Source organism: Humulus lupulus, chromosome 2, assembly GCF_963169125.1.
Source record: "Humulus lupulus chromosome 2, drHumLupu1.1, whole genome shotgun sequence".
In the NCBI taxonomy this organism is placed as follows: Eukaryota; Viridiplantae; Streptophyta; class Magnoliopsida; order Rosales; family Cannabaceae; genus Humulus; species Humulus lupulus.
Window position 1 is genome coordinate 24,310,486 of NC_084794.1, and position 20,915 is coordinate 24,331,400.

The following is a 20,915-nucleotide window of genomic DNA, read 5'->3' on the forward strand; positions in this document are numbered from 1 at the left end:
AAAACGTGAATGGGTAACTGGTTACCTTCACATTCTTTGTGTGTATATTTCTGAGAGTAACTGGTTACTTTCACGTTCTGGTGTGTGTATATTTGTGGTTTATTTATGGTAACTATTTACTTATGTTACTAAAATCATAGTTACTTCTTCTTCCTTTTTTAATGAAGTTTTCTTTCATTTTTTCCTTCAAATTTGATGTTTCTTTTCATATTTAATATGACTAACTCGTCACCCCTCTTAGGTAACTGGTTACCCCTCTTATGGCAGAAAGTTACTCATCTCAGGATAACTGGTTACCCCTCCTGGTGCATGTTATTTAACCTAGCTCTAGAATTTTTTTTTAAGATCAATCAAGTAACTGGTTACCCTGCCCAGGATTTGAAAAACAAAACGTACAATCTTAAAAAAAACATATTTATAATAAATAAATAATAATTTTAAAAACAATTCATATTAAAAAAAATTTGCAAAACAACCAAAGAAAAATTTAATATAAAATTAGTAATATAAAAACAATATAAAAAAAACAAATAACCTAAAAAAATAATAATCAAATTATAAACACACCCTTCCAAATTTGATTAAGAGTAAAACTATGGAATAAACCAACTTTTATACAAAAATATGGGAAAATAAACCCATAAAAGTGAAAATTCTTAAAAAAAGCCATAGATTAACTTTTTTTTAAAAAAAGCCATATTTTTTCACACTCTATTAAAATTCTCATATAAAATGTAATTTCCTCTAAGAAGATTTAAAAAAAAAAATTGTTATCCAAAACACAAATATTTTCAGATTAATTTCCCCCAAATTTAGCCATCAACTCGTGGGATGCATTAGTAAATGTAAATGGATTAGACTATAAGGTTTGAGTTGAATTTATTTAAGTTTGATATGAAATAAGGTTACTTCTTAGCGATTAGTGATGCACTGGTACTGATAGTGAAGCTTGGTAAACCAAGCCAAGAAAACTTTTGTAGCAAGAACAAATCGACATACCAAGTTGATGAAAAAAAAAATTCACCTCAATTGGGGAATTTTCTGTGAATGCAAAGATCAATTTGGAGAAATTAAATTAAAAAAGATTGAATTGTTGCCCAAAAACAAGCTCATAATGATGAAATAATTTTATAACGCTTGACAAGCCTGAACTGATACTGAGCTGAACCAAAGAGCTTGCCCTTGGCATATATACCTCACTCGATGCAATTCCCAGGCTAACGCCTTATAAGAAAATAGAGCTATGCAATATTAGAAAAAATGAACATTCAATATGATATGGTCCCATAATCGTTGTAAATTACATTTTTATTTGTTCACCTAGTAAGACAGAAAAGGTAATTTCAAACCTTTACAGTCCATCTCGCCTTAACTTGGTCGATCATGACCATAGAATCATTTCGTATCTTTCCTTTTTTTTTTGAATGGCTATCCATTTAAATTTGGAAAAGGAAAACATAGAATGGCTTTACTTATCTCTAGCAACAAAGTTGGGGTTCAAGGACATTTCAATTTCCTCAAGGGAGCGGCCTTTAGTTTCCACTATGAAATAACTTGCAAATATTGCTGCTAACAACGACACTCCACCAAAAGTAGCATACACAGGAGCAACACCAAATTTCTCCACCAGGTCCAGAAAAAATAGACCCACCAAAAAATTACAAACCTGAATCAAATGAATATGTATAAGTTGGATTTGAATTCAAACTTGGATCAGTAGAAGCAGTCAAAACTAAGAAAAACGACAATTGCATTTTGCGATATTTCCTAATAAAATCAGAGCCATTATTTCGGGGCAAAGTAGAGATCAATTTCTTGGTAGCTAGTTGGTACTTGAAGAAAAGTTCAAATTAGCAAATTTAAGGTGGAATAGGGAAAAATAATTAACAATTGTTTTCGGCTTACCCAATGAACAGAAAAACTGAATCCCATAACCTTCCCACGTGTTCTGTTGCTGCTAAGCTCTGGTATGATCAGACCAGTAACTGGGCCTGCTCCTAATGCAAAGGAGAATATATACCTACAAAAACGTGTGAAGACAAAAACATCACTCGTTCTTCTTCCCACGCAGAATATGTTTCCACCAGAAAATTAGAGTATTGGCTATTTGGCCAATGTCACAACAAAGACTTCATATAAATTAATGTTTACAACTTACAACAGAGTTCCCAGTATCGATAAATTGTGGCCGAGTTGTTCTTCAACTGGAAGAGTGATTGCAGCAGCCACTAGGAACATAGAAACAGCCTGCCAATAAGCAAAAGAGAGTCACAACTAAATCATTTGCAAAAAGGAAAATGCGAACTATAAATTCTCTCTCTTGCTCTCTCTGACTAATGGACTCACCATTCCTCCATAGCTTCCAATCAAGAGCTTCTGTCTCCCTTGCTTATCAACTAAGTAAGAAACAAGAATGGATCCTGAGGATAAACACAAGTTAACAAAGGTAAGAGGTTTTTTCAAGAATTGTGATATATCTGCACCACACATAGACTTCAAATCTCAAACCTGTAAAATTGGTAATTCCAACCAGTAAGCTTGCTATAGCGCTACTTGAAATTCCAACATCTTGAAAGGTTAATGATGAAAAGTAAAGAACTCCATTTATGCCAGCAAACTGTTGAAGTACAAAAAGGGAAGCTCCAATAACCGCAACTGCAAGAGCACGTGAATATTCAGGGCCAAAAGTGAGTATGAATGTTACATCAAGTAATCATGAAGTTGATATAAATTTAGAGAGATGGATGATTCAATTTTCACTGCTATGAGAGATTCTATTGGACAGAAGATAGCCAGACTTCTAACAAATGTAAAGCTGCCTTTAAAACTTGAAATCTGAAAACCACCTTTACACAACCTCTAGAATGTGGCTCTTCTAAGAGTTCCAACCAATTGCTGTTCAAATCATCATCTTTAATAACTGCTTCAAAATCATTAATTGCTCTTTCCACTTCAGATTCTCCCCAAAGGTTCCGGATAACGGTTTTAGCATCGTCCTTTCTCCCAACCTGTACAGACAAATGGATATCACATCTCCATGAATTAGAAACCAAAAAAAATGTTATCACAGTACTAGAGCATAAAGAAGAAACCTACTTTACATAGCCAGCGGGGGCTATCAACAGCAAACTGCATACCAAGTACAAGAACAAATCCAGGGATACTTGCAAAGTAAAGCAGTGTCCTCCACCTAAGAAATAGATGAATCATCTACTAAACCATCTTAAGAAATAAATGCATCTTGAAAACTTTAAAAATAAAATAAAATTATATTCCAAACAATTGATAGAGGAACACAAAAATTATTCCTATAATGCAATAGGAACACAATATTACACTTGAAACAGCTGTACATTTACCCTCTATTTGGATCTTGGATTTTAGGGGAGGAAAAAAAAAATTCCAAAGGAATTTAATTTCTCTTGTTTGGATTCAAACAAAAAAATTACTTTTCTTTTTAAATAAATAAAAAGGGTAAATGTAGTATAATTTTATAATATTTAGAACAATTATAAATACATTACAAAAGAGAAAATATTTATATATAAAAAAAGACTAATAAAATATTAGGGCAATATTTTTCTGACAAAAAAATTTCTCTTGGTAAAATCCAAAATTCAGACAAAGCCTTAAGAAGCAAAGTCTTTACAGACTATGATATAACACTCAAATAAATGCACATCATAACATATGACTTCACAAAACCAACAAAATTCAAAAACTGATTTCCTCATACCTCCTTTGAGAGGCTTCCAAAATTATTTATCAAATTTTCTTAGACACGGTAGCACACAAAATAACTAAACATGCAGCTAAAACATAAATGGATAAAAAATAAAGGAATTCTTAATGGCAACTCATCATTAGTCGTCCAGTCCAGATTACCACAAAAACAAAGGAAAGAACCTCACCAATGTGGATCATGTTCAGAGGGAAGGCCCAGAAATAGTGAAGAAATAATACCAAGGCACGTTCCAACTTGACATACACTGCCAAGCGACCCCCGATATTTCGTTGGAGCTACCTGCAACATGTACCACTCAAATCAGATGAATGATCAACTCATTTAGTTGGAAAGTTGACGCAATAACAAGCATCAATACGACCAAAACAAAGGGGAAAACTGCAACAGACCAATATCACACTTTGGTAATAAGTGAACTACATTTAAAACAATTTAACCATTTTGGGTAACATGTGTCATTCAATTAAGCAAATCTCTCAGTCAGGATGTTTTGCCAACAATAATTAATTAGCATGGCATAAAAATCCATGGTGATCAATTTTCCAGAATATTGCTTACTTTTCATCACCCCCTCTAATTCTACACAATACTTGTGAATACCCATTTCTTTTTCATAATGAGCTGAATTTATGATTTTGAATATATAAACATAGAAAAGTGCTAAGACCACTTAAATTTACCTAGAATATTAAGCCATATACATAACACACACAAAAGCAAATTGGAAACTTGCAGTTGACAGTAAATACAGCAAAAATGATATCAACTGGTACCTCTGAAATATATATAGGAACGAGAACTGTGTTTACACCTATCCCAAGGCCAACAAGAAATCTTCCCCAGAGGACTTCATCCAAGGAATGAGCTTGTGCACTATTACCATATGAAACAAATCAATAACCAAAATTACTTCAAGAAACCAATACAGAAGAAACAATCAGAGGACCCAAGACTAATACTGTGCATCAACAAAAATGAAACTATTTAAAATGAGAATCATAATGCACTTATGGCTCTTTCTAAATACCATGGTAATTCAAGTATTATCTATCAAAATTATTGCTAGCCAACATATTTAAAATACAAATGTATTTTTCTTTAAAGCACCACCACTTTCAAAACTTAATTTGGCAAACACAATAAAAAATTGACATTCATAATAATATCAGACCTGGGCGCTATATATGGTCCGATTGAATTTAGTCGAATTAATTTAGTCTTCTGTAAAATTTGACTCAAAGACAACTTATATAAAGTAAAACTTAACTTTCATAATATTATTAGACGGGAGCTATATAAATGTCTAACTGAATTGAGTGCAATTTGTTTATAGTTTTCTGTGACAACTTAACAGTCCCTTATTTTTCATTTTCCTTAGTGTTACAAGTTGAAGCCAAGAGTTTCAGAATCACACCCTCTTCCCATATTTTCCAGCTACAAGGGTTCTACAATCTCTTGAGCAAACCAAGTCCGGTTAGTATACAAATGTATTTGTATATTTTATAAGAGCTTCATTTTATCACTAAAACCAAAAATCAAAACAACTGGCTCCTTCAGAAAATTACAAAACAACCAATACCACAACTAGTATATATAAACATAGATACATATACATTTGTTCAATTACCTTATTAACGCGCCAATAATCAAAGGAATAGTAACAATTTGAAAGGTCCGGCGGCACCCCAGTTTATCAACTATTGAGCCAGAGCATACACTTCCAAGAAAAGCACCAGCTATGAATATACTCACAACAAGTCCTTCCAGAATTGAGTTCCCTTCAAAACCAAGTTCTCTCGCAACAGAAACAATGGGGCCGTTCATCACTCTGAAATCAAAATAAACAATAAAATTAGTTCAGAGACATAAAAATGCCCTTTCAAAAAAGTACAAACAACATTATGGACCCAGTTCTCTTACACCAGAAATGTTCATCAATATGAAACTATAAACATTGAGGATTTGAGATAGAGCTTGATCACTCACCCAATGTGATAACCAAAGAGAAAATTAGACATGGAAGCAACCAACACGTGAGGAAAAGAAGGTAACCATCCCACCTCTGATTCTGAATCTTCACCGTCATGTTTTCCGACCGAAAAAATTTCGCTATCTGCAACGTTTGCAAACCCTAAACATAACATCACATGCATACATAGAAATAAAAAAAAAATCACCATTATCGTTGACATAAAAGAGCTTCACCTGATTTCTGAGTCCGTAACTCGGACAGCTGCTTCTTCTCGGCGGAGACTGTAAGGTTGCCGAACCGGGAAGGAAACCGGGTGCCGAAACGAACCCCGACTGTTTTACGAAGGGAAATAGTGAAGAAATTCCGGTCCGGTTGAGATGATGGACCGGTTCGGGTCCGAACCGGACCGACCGGTTTGTTAAGAGCCGCAGCAACTAGCATAGGGCGAGGTGGTGGCGGTGATAGAGAGAGTGACAGTTTGGCATCAACCAGGAACGAACGACTAACGTAAGGGGGGTTTCTTCATCTTAGACTGGGGATTCCGCATATTATGCCACGTGGCATAAATGGGACCCACAACTAAATGAAATAACACGTGCGGTAATAGTCTCGGACAGATAAGTGTATGTCCCACCTGTGTGTTATTGATAACCCATTTATGGCGAATTAGGCTGATGTAGAATTTTCCATTCAACTTTCCTTTGTTTTCTTTTGGGATTTTTGGATTAATATAAGGAAAAAGTTTATCATTTAAAATTTTAAAAATAAATAAATATTTTTTTTCCAAATAATATATCTCTTATCTATTTCACAACTCAAAATATAATTGAGATAGAATGTTTTTATGGAAAATTCACAAAAATATCTAAGATTTAAGAAAATATTAAAAATACAAAATTTGAAAAAAAAAATTACAAAGATAAAGAGGGAGATAATCATAAATACAAAGTTTTTTTTAAAATAAAATTTACTAATTTATAACCATATAATTTTTTTATAACTAAAGTTTACAAATTTGTAATTAGAGAAGTACTAAGAAACTCTCTAACTCACTCTTTTTTGCACTCTCCTTTTTAATTGAATGACATGTATAATTTTATGGATTTATACTTTTTTGGACCCTGTGTTTTTTCCCATTATTTGTTTAGACTCTGTGTTTTGACAAATTACTTTTTGGACCCTATGTTTTGTAAAATGGTTAAAATAGAACCATAAACTTAATTTTGATGAAGAAAAAATTGAATATAACAACACAGTTTTTAAGCAAAATAATTTTATTTTTATTCTGAATTGTTAGTTTGGTAAATTATTTGTGATTTTAGTTGAGAAAACATTGACCAAAATCGGGTTTAGGATTTTATTTTAATAATTTTACAAAATATAGGGTCTAAAAAGTAATTTGTCAAAATATAGAGTCCAAACAGGTAATGGAAAAAAACACAGGGTCTAAAAAAGTATAAACCCTAATTTTATAAATAATGTCTACTTTTAAAAAATAATTATTCATATCATTTATATTTATTATAATTATGCCACTATCATCAAACTACTAATTTAATAAAAAATAAAATTTAAGTTGCATTTTAAAATACTAGATACAAGCAACGTGCAATATACGCGTTTGCTTAGTTTTATTTATAGAATTATTAATTATTTTTATTAAATTTATATTAATGTCATATAAATTTTAAATAAATATTATATTTTAATTAAATAATTTATTTATTTTTATTTAAGTTTATGTTTGTTCTAATTTTTGAATTTGGGAGTGACAACAAGAGATTATATATTATATTTTTAATGTAATATTAAACATTATACGTAAATTTTAAATTTAAGTTTCTTGCTAGTTTTTTTTTTTAAAAAAAAACTTATTACTAATTGACAGTAGATTATATTATATGTTTAATATGATATTATTCTAATAAGTGATTTTAAGTTTAATTAAATTTTATTTAAGTTCTAGAACGTATGATTTTATTATTTTTAAATAATTATCATTGTAAAATATCTTAAAAATATCATATTTTAATTTGTTTAATTATTTATTTAAAAATAATTATCATGGTAAAATATCTCAAAAATATCCTATTTTAATTTGTTTAATTATTTATTATTTTTAAATAATTATCATTGTAAAATATCTCAAAAATATATTATTTTAATTTTCTTAATTATTTATTCTATTTTATTTAAGTTTAAGAGTTTACAAACTACCGTTAAATGTAAGAATATTCCGTTAAACTTAATATTAAAAAAAAAATTAAAACTAAGAATTTCTGTTATTTATACACTTATTATATAGAAGAGATATAAATATGTTCATATTTGCTTGTTATACAAATCAATACAATATTTCAATTGAGTATTTGTTTTGTATGCTATTAATTGAGTTTAATTTAAATAATGCATCAAATAATTTATTAAATTTAATAACCTATATCTAACAATTTAATTAATTTCATTATTTTTAAAAATAAAAAAAATCAAGTTCATTGTTATGCAATAATTATTGGCCAATCTTGAATTTAATAGTTGTTTTGTATTCTTTATTTTTATTATTTTACCATAAGAAAAAAAAAGACAAACTAACATAATTTTGAATTTTAAATAATTTGATATCCTAATTCGTTAAAAAATAGTTTTTTCAGAATGATTTTTATCACATATAATTCATACATTCATTTTATTTACTATCTAATTCTCAAATAAAAAAAACATTAAAATCGATTCACTCTAACTACCGATACATTCTTTTTTTTTAAAAAAGATTTAAGATATAAGTTTAGTTTTAGTGACATAGAAAATACAGCTCAAATAATCTTATTCAATCTAAATATTATTTTAATACATAAAGCAAGAGAGAAAAAATATTTATAAAGATCTTAAAATTTTCTCAAATAAAAAAGTAAAATGAGTAGTGTGATGATTATAGTATAACTATAAAATATAACTGCGCTCCGCGCAGTTTTTGTAATTATTAAAACATATATATTTTAAAATATTTTTTGAGAGATTGTGGGATGGTGATTCATTTTCACCATACTCGTACACACATGTTCTTTATATGGACACGTGAAGTCATCTTGACTATAATTTTTTATTTCATGATGGTGTTCACTGTTATTGTATAGCAAACCTCCTGTAGGATTTTAAAAAATTCTGGCAAATTAAAGTACTGAAAACAAAGTTCAAAAAGCTTGTTGTACATTTACTTTTATTTATTATCATATACTTTGCGTAGTTCTTTTTATAAAAAGTCTAAATTATATATAAGAAAATTTATATTTTGTGTAAGATTTATTTTAGCCAATTACCTGTTTAAAGTCTTTATTTTTTAAAATTAACTTGTAGATCTCGTGTTTTGTCAAAAGAATAAAAATTTGAATTGATAGATGGCTTATTTGAACACTGTATTTTTGCTCATTACCCGTTTTGACCTTATATTTTTTAAAATGAACTTTTGGACCATGTACTTATATAAAATGTTCAAACTTCTTATGAAAATTAAATTATATATTTATATAATTTTTGTTTTCTGTAAGGGTTCACACTATTTTGAACCTTGTATTTTAGTCTATCACCCATTAGAACTTTTATTTTTGCAAATTAACTTGTAGACCTCAAGTTTTGTCAAAATATTAAAATAGAAATAGATAAATCGATTATTTGAATACTATATTTTGGTCGATTACTCATTTTTGTTTATTTTTAAAAATTAACATGTGGATTATATATTTATTCAAAAGGTTAAAAATTATTTATAAAAAGTAAATTATATAAATATATATAATTTATGTTTTCTATAAGGGTTCACACCATTTTGAACCTTGTATTTTAGTTGTTTACCCATTTTGACCATTAATTTTTTTTTAAATTAACTTGTGGACCTTGTGTTTTGTCAAAAATTCAAAAGTAGGAATGCAACCACGTATAATTTAGTTGATTACCCGTTTGAATATTTTATTGTTAAAAGTTAACATTTGGATCCCGTATTTTGTCAAAAAGTTAAAATATAAATAGATAGATTTTATTATTATTATTATTATTATTATTATATGTAGATATTTTTATCTATTATAATTTTTATTAAAATAAAAATGAGAAAAAAGAGAACAGACAAAATAGATAAAAAAATTCCTTAATAAATTAATAGCCATAAATTAAAAAAGTAATATAAAAAATGAGAAAAAAAATATTGTTTACTTATATTTATAATTTAATTAAATGGTTGTTGTAATGAAATATCTAATCAAATTTAAATTCAAAATATACATAGTTGAAATCAATCAAATTCAAACTAAATTATACATGTTGTTAATATATATTTGTAAAACTATTACATTTAAATTAAAAAAACATAAATAATTTAAATAAACATTTATTATTTTTGTTGTTGTGCATTATTTTATTTTTAGTAATATTATTTTTAATTCATAATGTGTTCCTTATTTATAAAAAGAATTTTTCGTGTTTCACATCAACCTCCGCATCTTTTGTTGCTGCGGGAATGTCCACTAAAATTACAATCTATAAAATATTTATTTATTATAGTGAAAACAAATCACAAATCCAAAGAATACCATTAGTAATATCTTATTTTCACAAGCTTAGTAAAATATAAAATAAGATAAAAATACAATTATAAATATTGATAATTGATGATAATAATTATAATATTTTGTAAAACTATTCACTTTTGAATAAAAAACATAATTATAATATAATCAGAAAAATAGATATATAGAAAACCGAAAACATTTTAGATTATAAAATGATATAATAATATAATAAAATCTAATTATGATTACTGTTTAGTTAAACCATATATGACCATTCTCATTGATATCTCTTTCATGCTATTATTATTGGATAATTACTGTTACGTATGACTATATTAGAGTCAATGTATTTATATGTATGTGTATAAATTTGGTTATTTCTGTTATATTTGTTGAAGGGTTGATGTACGTATATATGTATGTATATTTTTTTTTTGAAACAATATAAAATTCTCACAAAATAGTAAAAATAGATTGTAAAAAATATAGGATGCCACCTCATCACTCTTAAACTCTCATTTATATATAGACTAGAAAACATAACCGCGCTTCGCGCAGTCTTTTGTAATTATTAAAAAATATACATATTTTAAAATACTTTTAGGAGAATGGTACGGCATGAATTTTTTTTCACCCTACTCGTACAACATGTTCCTTATATGGACACGTGAGGGCGTATTGAATACACTTTTTTTTTCTTCATAATGGTGTCCATTGTATATAAAATCTCTTGCAAGTTTTTGTAAAATTCTGAATAATTAAAGTACCGAAAACAAAGTTCAAAAAATTTGTTGTACGTGTGCATTTATTTTTTATTATTATTATCATTATTATACGCTTTGCGTGATTTTTTTTATAAAAAGTCTAAATTATGTATATGAAAATTTATGTTTTATGTAAGACTTATTTTGAGCGATTACCCGTTTGAACCTTTTATTTCTAAAAATTAAGTTTTAGAACTTGTGTTTTGTCAAAAGGTTAAATATAGGATTGGATAGATTGATTATTTGAACATTGTATTTTGACCGATTACCCGTTTTGACCCTTTATTTTTATAAATTAACATTTGGACCATATATTTATTCAAAAGGTTAAAAATTCTTTATAAAAATTAAATTATATATAATTTATGATTTTTTGTAAGGGTTCACATCATTTTGAACATTGTATTTTAGCCGATTACTCGTTGGGGTCTTTATTTTTAAAAATTAACTTGTGGACCTCAAGTTTTGTCAAGATGTTAAAAATAGGAATAGATAGATTGGTTATCTGAACACTATACTTTGGCCGATTACTTGTTTTGACTCTTTATTTTTAAAAATTAACCTTTGGACTATGTATTTATTTAAAGTGTTAAAAACTCTTTATTGAACATAAACTATATATACCCACCATTTTGTACTTTGTATTCTAGTCGATTACCGGTTTGAACCATTTATTTTTTAAAATTAACTCGTGGACCTTGTGTTTTATCAAAATGTTGATTACTCGTTTGGATAATTTTTTATATACCGCTTCAAAGATGTTATTTTATTAGTATATTATGTAGTATATATTTGTAGTTTTTTTTATTATTTTATTTTTTGTTAGTTCATTAGGTATTTAATTCAAAAAATATCTTATTTAAATATCTAAAAAAATAACGTTTAATGTAGTTTTTGTTTTATTTTATTTTTTGTTAGTTTATTAGGTATTTAATTAAAAAAATATCTTATTTAAATATCTAAAAAATAAAGTTTAAATAATTATTAATAAAAATAAATAAAAAATTAGATTAAAGGAGAAAATAGAAAAAGTAGTTTGGAACAATTTTAGAATGACACATCATCTCCTTATTAATAAAAATGAATAAAAAAATTAGATTTAAGGAGAAAATAGAAAAAATAGTTTGGAGTAATTTTAGAGTGCCACATCATCTCCTTGAAGCTCTCCTTTATATATATATATATATAGATATAAATATAAATATTTTGTAAAACTATTCACTTTGGAATAAAAAAACATAATGTAGTATTTTTCAATAAATAAGTAGTTAAGATATTTAGACTAAATAAATTTTTAATCAAATTAATATGTATATATATTGATATTTTCAATTGTTAAGATATTTTAGAAAATAGAAAATGAATAAAAAAATTAGATTAAATGAGAAAATAGAAAGAGTGATTTGAAGATAAGTAGTTAAGATATTTAAACTAAATAAATTTTTTAATCAAATTAATATGTATATATATTGATATTTTTAATTGTTAAGTTATTTTAAAAAATAGAAAATGAATAAATAAATTAGATTAAATAAGAAAATAGAAAGAGTGATTTGAAGAGATTTTAGAGTGACACATAATCTCCTTGAAGCTCTCATTTATATATATATAGATTGTAATAAAGATAAAAATCATAAATATTTATTTTTAAAAGTAGATATTATTTGATAGATTATACGTGTCATTTAATTCAATTAGAAAGGAGCCTATAATTGATTTCAAAAAAAAAAAAAAAAAAAAGGAGCCTATAAAAGAGAGTGTGTTATAGAGTCTCGAGCACTTCCCATGAATACTCTACTCCATCATTTAAAATACATCTCCAAAACACATATTTTTCTATTTTACCTCTAAGTTTTACATTATACCATACATCAACTTTTCTATATATTTCTCTACATCATTTAAATATTATATCTTTAAACATATTTTATTTATTAAAGTAAAATAAAATAATTGAAAAAGAAAAAAGAAATAATAAATATATACTAATTGGGAGAGAGAAAACTTGGAAAAATAATAATATTAAAATATTATATAAATGATATGTAAATGTTATGTAAATTTAGATATAGATTAATTGAAGTTTGTGCATAGTTATTATAAATATATGTATAAAGGAGCTGATGGAAGATGTTTTTGTGAGTTTTTAGCTAAATATTATAGCGAAAGTGTATTACAAAATACATCACCAAAACATATATTTTTATAATTTACCTCAAATTTTTACATTATACTATACATCAACTTCTATATTTTTTCTCTATATCATTTAAATATTATATTTAAAAAAACATTTTATTCATTTTAAGAAATAAAATAATTAAATATAATAGTATTACACTCATATATATATATATATATACAAAAGTTTATAAAAAAATAATAAAATATTTATACATTGATGAATAGTATTTTACTATATATAGAGAAATATTATCCATTTAGGTAAAAAAAATATAAGTTTACATCACTTATTGGAAACTATTTAACCATTTTTTCTCTATATTATAAAGAATAAGACATTTTACCTCCTCCATTGGGAGGGCTCATAACACTCATATTTATAATTAAAATTTACAAATTTATAACTATATATTACTTATATTTGTAATTAAATTTGTAACCATATAAATAGTGATGAAACTACTAGCTCTAGGGGTGCCCAGTGGCCACTGGTCAAAGAAGAAAAAAACTCTATGTATAATATAAACTATATATGTTGTTACTATAGTTGCATCATAATTATTAACTACTATCCAATCTATATATTTATATATAATATGTATTATTGTTGCATCAACACTTAATATTGATACAACTTTTATTTTATATGAGATGAATTTTTTTTTATCAAAATCTTAGGGGGCATGGTCCCTTCTTAAGTGAAAATAATTCTACCACTGAAGAAATAATTTTGTAAACAACATTTTTAGACTAAATAGAAAATTATAATAGGTTTTACAAATTGTTATATGTAATTTTGCAATTTTTGTATTATTTCATTTTTTTTCAAATTTTTTAGAAATTTACAGTACTAGATGTAATTTTTCATACTTTTTAGATGGTATTTGTTGACGTGATATTTCACCAATAACAATAGTTAAAGAATAATGAGAAGGAAACGACATAGTAAGATTTTTTACGTGGTTTAGCTATTAATGAAGCTTAGTTTATGAGTGAATAAGTAGCATTTCGTCATCAAATTATGACCACTATATGATCGTGTCTCCCGAATGATTCGCGATGTTAAAAATTCCCCCCAAATTATACACGTTACTGAAATATGAGACTTATGTTATATTTCGTCATAGTTGGCTAACAAATTGATGATGTGGCATTTTGTCTGATGATGTAACATTTTGTCTATTGATGTGACAATATCATGTGTAGAATAATTAACAATTTTACCACCCGAATTTTGAACACTACCAAATTATGCCCTTTAAATTTTAAAAAAATTTAATTTTTTTCTTAAAAATATTGATTTAATCCGTAAAAAAATAAAAATCTAATTGATAACAAATAATTATTTAAAATTTTTTCCCTTTCTTTACTTTTACAATATAAAATAAATCCTATTTTAGAATGAAAATTCAAAATAAATACTAAAACAAATAAAAAAACTTTTAATTAAAGAGAAGAATGAATGACTTTTATACAAATAAAAAAACATTTAATTTAAAAGGAGGAGGACAAAGGGAAAAAACTTTGCTTTAGAATTTATTTTTAATTTTTATTTTAAGATATATTTATTTTATAATGTAAATGAAAAGAAAAAGTAAAAAAAATATTTGTTATTAATTAGATTTTTAATTTTTGAATATTTTAAAATATATTTAATTAACTTGAAACTTTTAGTATTGTTTATTTTCTTAATCTTTTAAAATGACTTTTCTTAATTTTTAAGGATGTAATTATTATTTTTAAGAATTTTTTTTTAGATTTTCTTAAAAAAATTAATTTAATTTTAATAAAAAGCGCACAATTTGGTAGTAGTCAAAGTTTGGGGGACAAAATTGATAATTATTCTACGCATGACACAATCACATCAACAGATAAAATATCACATCATCAATAAGTTAGCCACCTATGATGAATTTTAACAGAAGTCTTATATTTCAGTAACGTGTATAGTTCGGGGGGAATTTTTAATATCGTGAATCATTCAGGGAGAATAATCATATAGTGGTCATTGTTCGGGGGTCAACAATGTTATTTATTCTTTATGAGTCAATTATATTGAGGAAAAACTTGCAAAAACTCAAGTTCTTTTAAGGTTTACAAATGGGCAGAACTTCGACTTATGTTCCAAATGTTCTCTTGCTTACAAATGACTACCCTATTTATAAGCGGCAGTGGGTGAGGATGAATGATAAATTACAAGATTAGGTTCTAACTACCAATTAGGTGCGGTTAGACCTTGTTACAATATAGGTTACATGAACTTTACATGTAAAAACCCTTAATTAAGTAATGAAATTGCACAAGGATAATTCACTGCTAAATGTCATCCTTTCAAGGTATCAAGTGGTCCTACACTGCCTAAGGATGATCAAAAGGGTAGTGGTGATCTTTCCAATACTTCCCAAGCATGATCTAGTCTGATAATTAGAATAACCATTGGACCATCGCTTCAGAAGTAGGTGGACACACATGCCATATTGTCGGCTTGGTGATGGGTTCCACTTCCTTAAAATACGAGGTCTTTTCTCTCATATCTATTTTATATTATTTTAAATAATATAATGTTAGATTAAATAATGTGACAAAATGTGATTTGTCACACCTTGTAACATATTATTGAGAGTTACAAAATTGGACACATGTGTGTGCCCAAATATGACATATTTTGGAGTTACAAAATCAGTTACAAATTTGTAACTCCCAAATATTACCCAATAATGTGTAGATTGTATATTACACATTTGAGATTGAATTTCACAAAGTTATTATGAAATATGTGTTAGAAAAAGCTTATACAGGATCTTTATTTATTTTCATGTATATCTAATATTAAACAAATTAATACAAGATAGCCTAAAACATGTTTCTAAAATTGAATTCAAAGAGAAAAATAATAATATAATACTTACAGTATACGCAGCGGAATTAAGAGTCCTTCCTTCAGTTTCTCTAACTCTTGTATCCTTTCTGTCGCAGAGTATTATCAAGAAACTGAACCGATCTTCTATTTTCTTCACGATCTTCCAATGTATCCTTAGAACCACCTAGACTAGTGTGGACAATTCTCAACACATGAGATAGATATAGAGAGAAGAAGAGAAAATAACAAAGTGGCTTAGAAAATGACTTGTGTTTAGAGAGAATATAAAACTATCAGAAAATCTGACTTGTGACTTATCTGCGTCTCTAAAATCTTCTCTCTAAGCACTCCTTTTATAGACTCAATTAGGCCATTTAATTTAATTAAAAAATCAATAAAATAACAGCCATTTTGAAGCCCTAGGTCGAAATTATCATGGGCTATAGGCCCGTGAAATTTCCCATTTGATTATAAGCCCATTGGACTTAAAATTAAGGCATGTATTATTTTCTATTGATTTAATTAATTAAATAATTATTTAAATCCTTTATCAAATTAATTATTTATAATTTGAACCTTGATTTAAACTTATTTATTAATTTAGATACCAATTTATCTTAATTAATAAATCTGCCATAATTTCTCTTTTCTTCTCAAAATTACACAACTCTGTGAAACTATCCAAAATTGACCTGGTCAACTTTGATAATTCTAATTGATAATTAAATCAATTAATTGAGATTATCTAGATGATTTTATCCAAGGTACAATGGGGACCATGGGCCTATGAAATCAAGCTCCAATAAGTTATCATAAATCTAACAAATAAATTTACTAACTTATTAATTCCTCTTGACTCCACTATAGACTTGGAATTGCACTCTTGAATTCATAGAACGCTCTATAACAAATATAGATACGCTATTAATTATCCATTGTTACAACCATAATTGTCACGCAATCCTCTATAGACGGTCTACAATGAGATAGGACTAAAATATCGTTTTACCCCTCATTGTATTTTATCCTTAAAACACTTAGTTCCTTGTAAATGATATTTCAGTAAACTAATTTAATTACTGAAATGAGATCTCTATCATTTAACACCTTGAACCAAACTAAAAGGAAACCATCGTTTCACTCCTTCATTAGAAGCTATAGATGTTCATATCTATGATTAACACTCCCACTCAATTATACTACCGAGTTCCCAAGATGTAAGTATGGGCTAGTCCGTAGGGTAAGCTGGTCACGAACAAGTCAAAGAACTCAAATAATACAATCAGTTAGAATACTAACCACTCAGAATTGAGATTGAATTGACCTATGGTCAACTATATGATATGACTAGAATAGATAATAACGGTATGTTTACTTATCTTATCAATTGTCAATATCGGTCCTGTTCGATGTAACAAATACATCCGATCTTATCTACTTTGCTAATGTTCTGGAAAGAACATAACACTTTAATGTGTAAGTAGATCATATCGTAGATTGGCAAGTCAGTGTAAATCCGGTGCACTGACTAATCTTAGGACTAACTTATTTTGAACATATAATCATATTTATATTCCACTGTGATTACGTCACTATAAATAAGATTAGCTATATGCTCGGGATTTAATAGAAGTTTATATCAAACAAATAATCATGAAAATAAAACATGTGAGCAAAGTGATTGACCAAGTCAAAAAATGATTTCTATTCTTTTATTGATAATAAAATGAGATTACAAAGAATTTGAGTTTTAATTAGGGCATAAAACCCCAACAATATGGCGGTTGGAGACATGTTTTTAACTCTCATGAGGTGTATAGATGTTGCAAAATCATGTGAGAAAGAGTTTGGGACGTTTCGGAAAAACTAAAAATTTGGATGCTGAAAATTGCTTGTGGCCGCGGCCACTGTTTATCCTTGGCGGCGGCCACTGATACTTCTGGTCGCGGCCAGTGAGGCTGATAGTCAATACCACTTTTCAGTTTTTTTCCAATTTGAACGATTCTAACATCCTAAGTAACTCCAAAATCTTCATTTTAATTCCATAAATATCCAATTAAACATTGGTAACAGCCATAGGGGTTGGTGGAATTTGAAATTCAAAGGGTATCTCAAACTCTATAAATAGAAGTATAATGCTCACTTGTAAGACACACCATTTTATATCCACAAAACACTTGGCTGGAAAATACACCATAGAGACTTGATAATTCCAGAGAGCTATTTCCTTGAGAGATCTATCAGTGCTTAGAGAATGAGGGGAAATAAACTTTTGGACAAAGCTCTTGAACTTTGTTCAAGTTGGCGATCCCCAATACTCTCCCACTTTGGTTGTGTAAATGTGAGATTTTATCTATTGTTCTTCTACCTCTTTTACTTTTTGCTTCTATCTTATATATTTATTTGTATTGTTATGCTTTGAGTTGTATTATCAATATATCTATCATCCTCTATCTCTATTTACTTGTATTTTTGCAATAAAGTTGTAACATTTTTTTTTATCTATCATCTTGTCTATTGTAACCTTTTGCTTAGAATTGTATTTTGGTTTCTTTATTCCCATTGAATATAATATATTCTCTAACAATCAAAAGTTTAATCCGTTGTTTGTTTCAATGGAAGGTGAGATCATTAAAATCATGAACCAAGACATAGCGAGGTTGGATAGGTTTGATGGATCCAATTTCACTAGGTGGCAAGACAATGTGAAATTCCTTTTGACAACACTCAAGATAGCTTACATCCTTGAGTCATCCTTGGCACCTCTAGCCGAGCCATCCGGCAAAGACACTCCCGAGGTAGTGGAGAAAATAAGGATGAGAGAAGATGACAACCTTCTTTGTAGGGGTCATATCCTTAATGCCTTATCCGATAGGCTATATGACCTCTATACCAATACCAAATCCGTGAAGGAGATTTGAGATGTCTTGGAAAGTAAGTACAAGGTCGAGGAAGAAGGTACACGAAAGTTCTTAATATCTCAATATTTTGAATTTTCTTTCATTAATGGAAAAACTCTCTTACCTCAAATTCATGAGTTACAAGTGATTGTGAATAAGTTGAAAGTTCTCAAGAATGAGCTTCCCGAGGCCTTTCAAGTTGGTGCAATAGTGGAAAAATTGCCACCAACTTGGAGGAGCTTTAGGAAAATAATCCTCCATAAGAATGAGGATTACACTTTTGAAGAGATGCAAAAACACATTAGAATTGAAGAGGAATCAAGAATTAGAGACAAGGGTGTGAATGTGTCTAAAGATGAGACTTCCAAGGCCAATGCGGTTTCACACAAGCATCCCAAGAGCAACAACAACAAAAATGGTAGTGTGAACCCTTTAGGTCCAAAGAAAGATCATGGACAATTCAAAGATGTGAGATGTCATTGTTTTGTTTGTCGAAAATCAGAGCAATATGCTAGAGTATGTAGGTACCGAAAGAACCCACATGAGAATGAGGTAAATGCTATTGAAGAGGAAGAAGAGATCCTAGCATGATTACCATGTTCGTGTGCCTTGTTGGGAAATGGTTGTTTTCATGGAATGACCTATAATAAGGCTTGTACTCTTGAAAGCTATCAATAAAATTAAAGGATTATTATATGATAATTCTTTATTTTGTTATGAGATTAATTATTGTGATATGAGACATTTGTGTGAGATATTAACAACGTTTCAAAATGAACTTGTTAAAATAATAGGTAAGAGTGTAGACCTATTATTCCATAATGTGATTATTTGTTTTAGAAATTCTCACATTACATTTGTGTTCACATTTTTTTTTTATTTTGTGAAATATATAAAAGAAAGAAACTAAGTCAAAGTTACTTTAAAAGAAGCGTGTCTTGCTTTAGCAAGTAAATAAATCAAGATAAATATTGAGGTTTTTATCTTGATCTATTGTGAGTTTATCATGTAGCTTAAATGACTCATGATGAACATTGTGAATTATAAGTCTAGAAATTATCTTGGAAAATAAAAGACTTAATAGAAATAAAGAAATTTCTATTTAAAAGTGATATTTGCACTTTATGTGAGAAATGTGGGGGTGATGCTTAATCAATTTATCTTCATAATAGTTGATTAATTTAGTCATCCTATAAAATAAGTGATTTGGAATTCCACATTCTAAATTACTTTGGCTATATCTGTATAGAATTGATAATTCTAGACATGTTTGGTGTCTAAAGTTATTGTTTTTAATATTTTGATTCAAGAAGGAATCAATTTAAAACATAAAGAAGAATTTTAGAAACAAAGAGGTTTCTAGAATTAATATTCAAGAAAATGTTTATCTTGGATATTGAAATATAAAATAGTGGGGGTGTTGACTATGGTCAAACTTACTATTTTAACGGTGTAACTATTTTAATCAAACTATAGCTAGCAACAAAGTTTGGATAAAATCGTGAGAGTTTTAAGTATGCATACATGAGAAAAGAAATGACTCAAATGGAATCATTTCTACATCTCAAGGGGTGGGACTTCGACTCCCTAAAGAGATTCACGGTTGATGGTAACCTATCTTAATACTAGTAACCAAACTAGTATTAGGTTCAAAAGGTAATAACAAGTCAATCAAGTGAATAGTAGTAGTACTCAAATTTTTTTCCATCTGAGATATGAGTACTAGTGTGTTACCAAATGATGGTTAAAACCGAAAGGATTTTTAATAGAACTCAGTCTTGAAAATACAAGTATTTTAGGGTAACAAAATATGTAAGAGTTCTACCTATATAGACATAGGGGTGGTGCCGCCCCTCATTAGAATAGGGAGTCATTCTCAAGAAAATTCTATGAAAGGAATGTGTACATGGCCATTAACGGTACAAAAA

General features: G+C 27.9%; 1 protein-coding gene across 1 annotated transcript; it reads right to left on the minus strand.

Annotated features, from left to right (window-relative positions):
• Window positions 1–1,249: 1,249 nt before the first annotated feature.
• On the minus strand, window positions 1,250–6,216 carry LOC133817510 (probable plastidic glucose transporter 1). The gene is made up of 12 exons (XM_062250052.1): window positions 5,951–6,216; window positions 5,732–5,858; window positions 5,373–5,573; window positions 4,519–4,618; window positions 3,912–4,024; window positions 3,097–3,190; window positions 2,858–3,008; window positions 2,509–2,655; window positions 2,347–2,420; window positions 2,159–2,247; window positions 1,906–2,020; window positions 1,250–1,666 (listed from the first exon to the last, which is right to left on the minus strand). Exons 1-12 carry the CDS (start codon window positions 6,156–6,158, stop codon window positions 1,469–1,471), a joined length of 1,617 nt encoding a protein of 538 aa, XP_062106036.1. The 5' UTR covers window positions 6,159–6,216; the 3' UTR covers window positions 1,250–1,468.
• Between the last annotated feature and the right edge of the window lie 14,699 nt (window positions 6,217–20,915).

Coding starts and splice junctions, on each gene's coding strand:
- LOC133817510 (XM_062250052.1), bottom strand. CDS start 6,158: ATGCTAGTTGCTGCGGCTCTTAACAAACCGGTCGGTCCGGTTCGGACC. Junction 5,574..5,731: donor CTCTTTGGTTATCACATTGG/GTGAGTGATCAA, acceptor TTTTGATTTCAG/AGTGATGAACGGCCCCATTG. Junction 2,248..2,346: donor TTGGAAGCTATGGAGGAATG/GTGAGTCCATTA, acceptor GCTTATTGGCAG/GCTGTTTCTATGTTCCTAGT.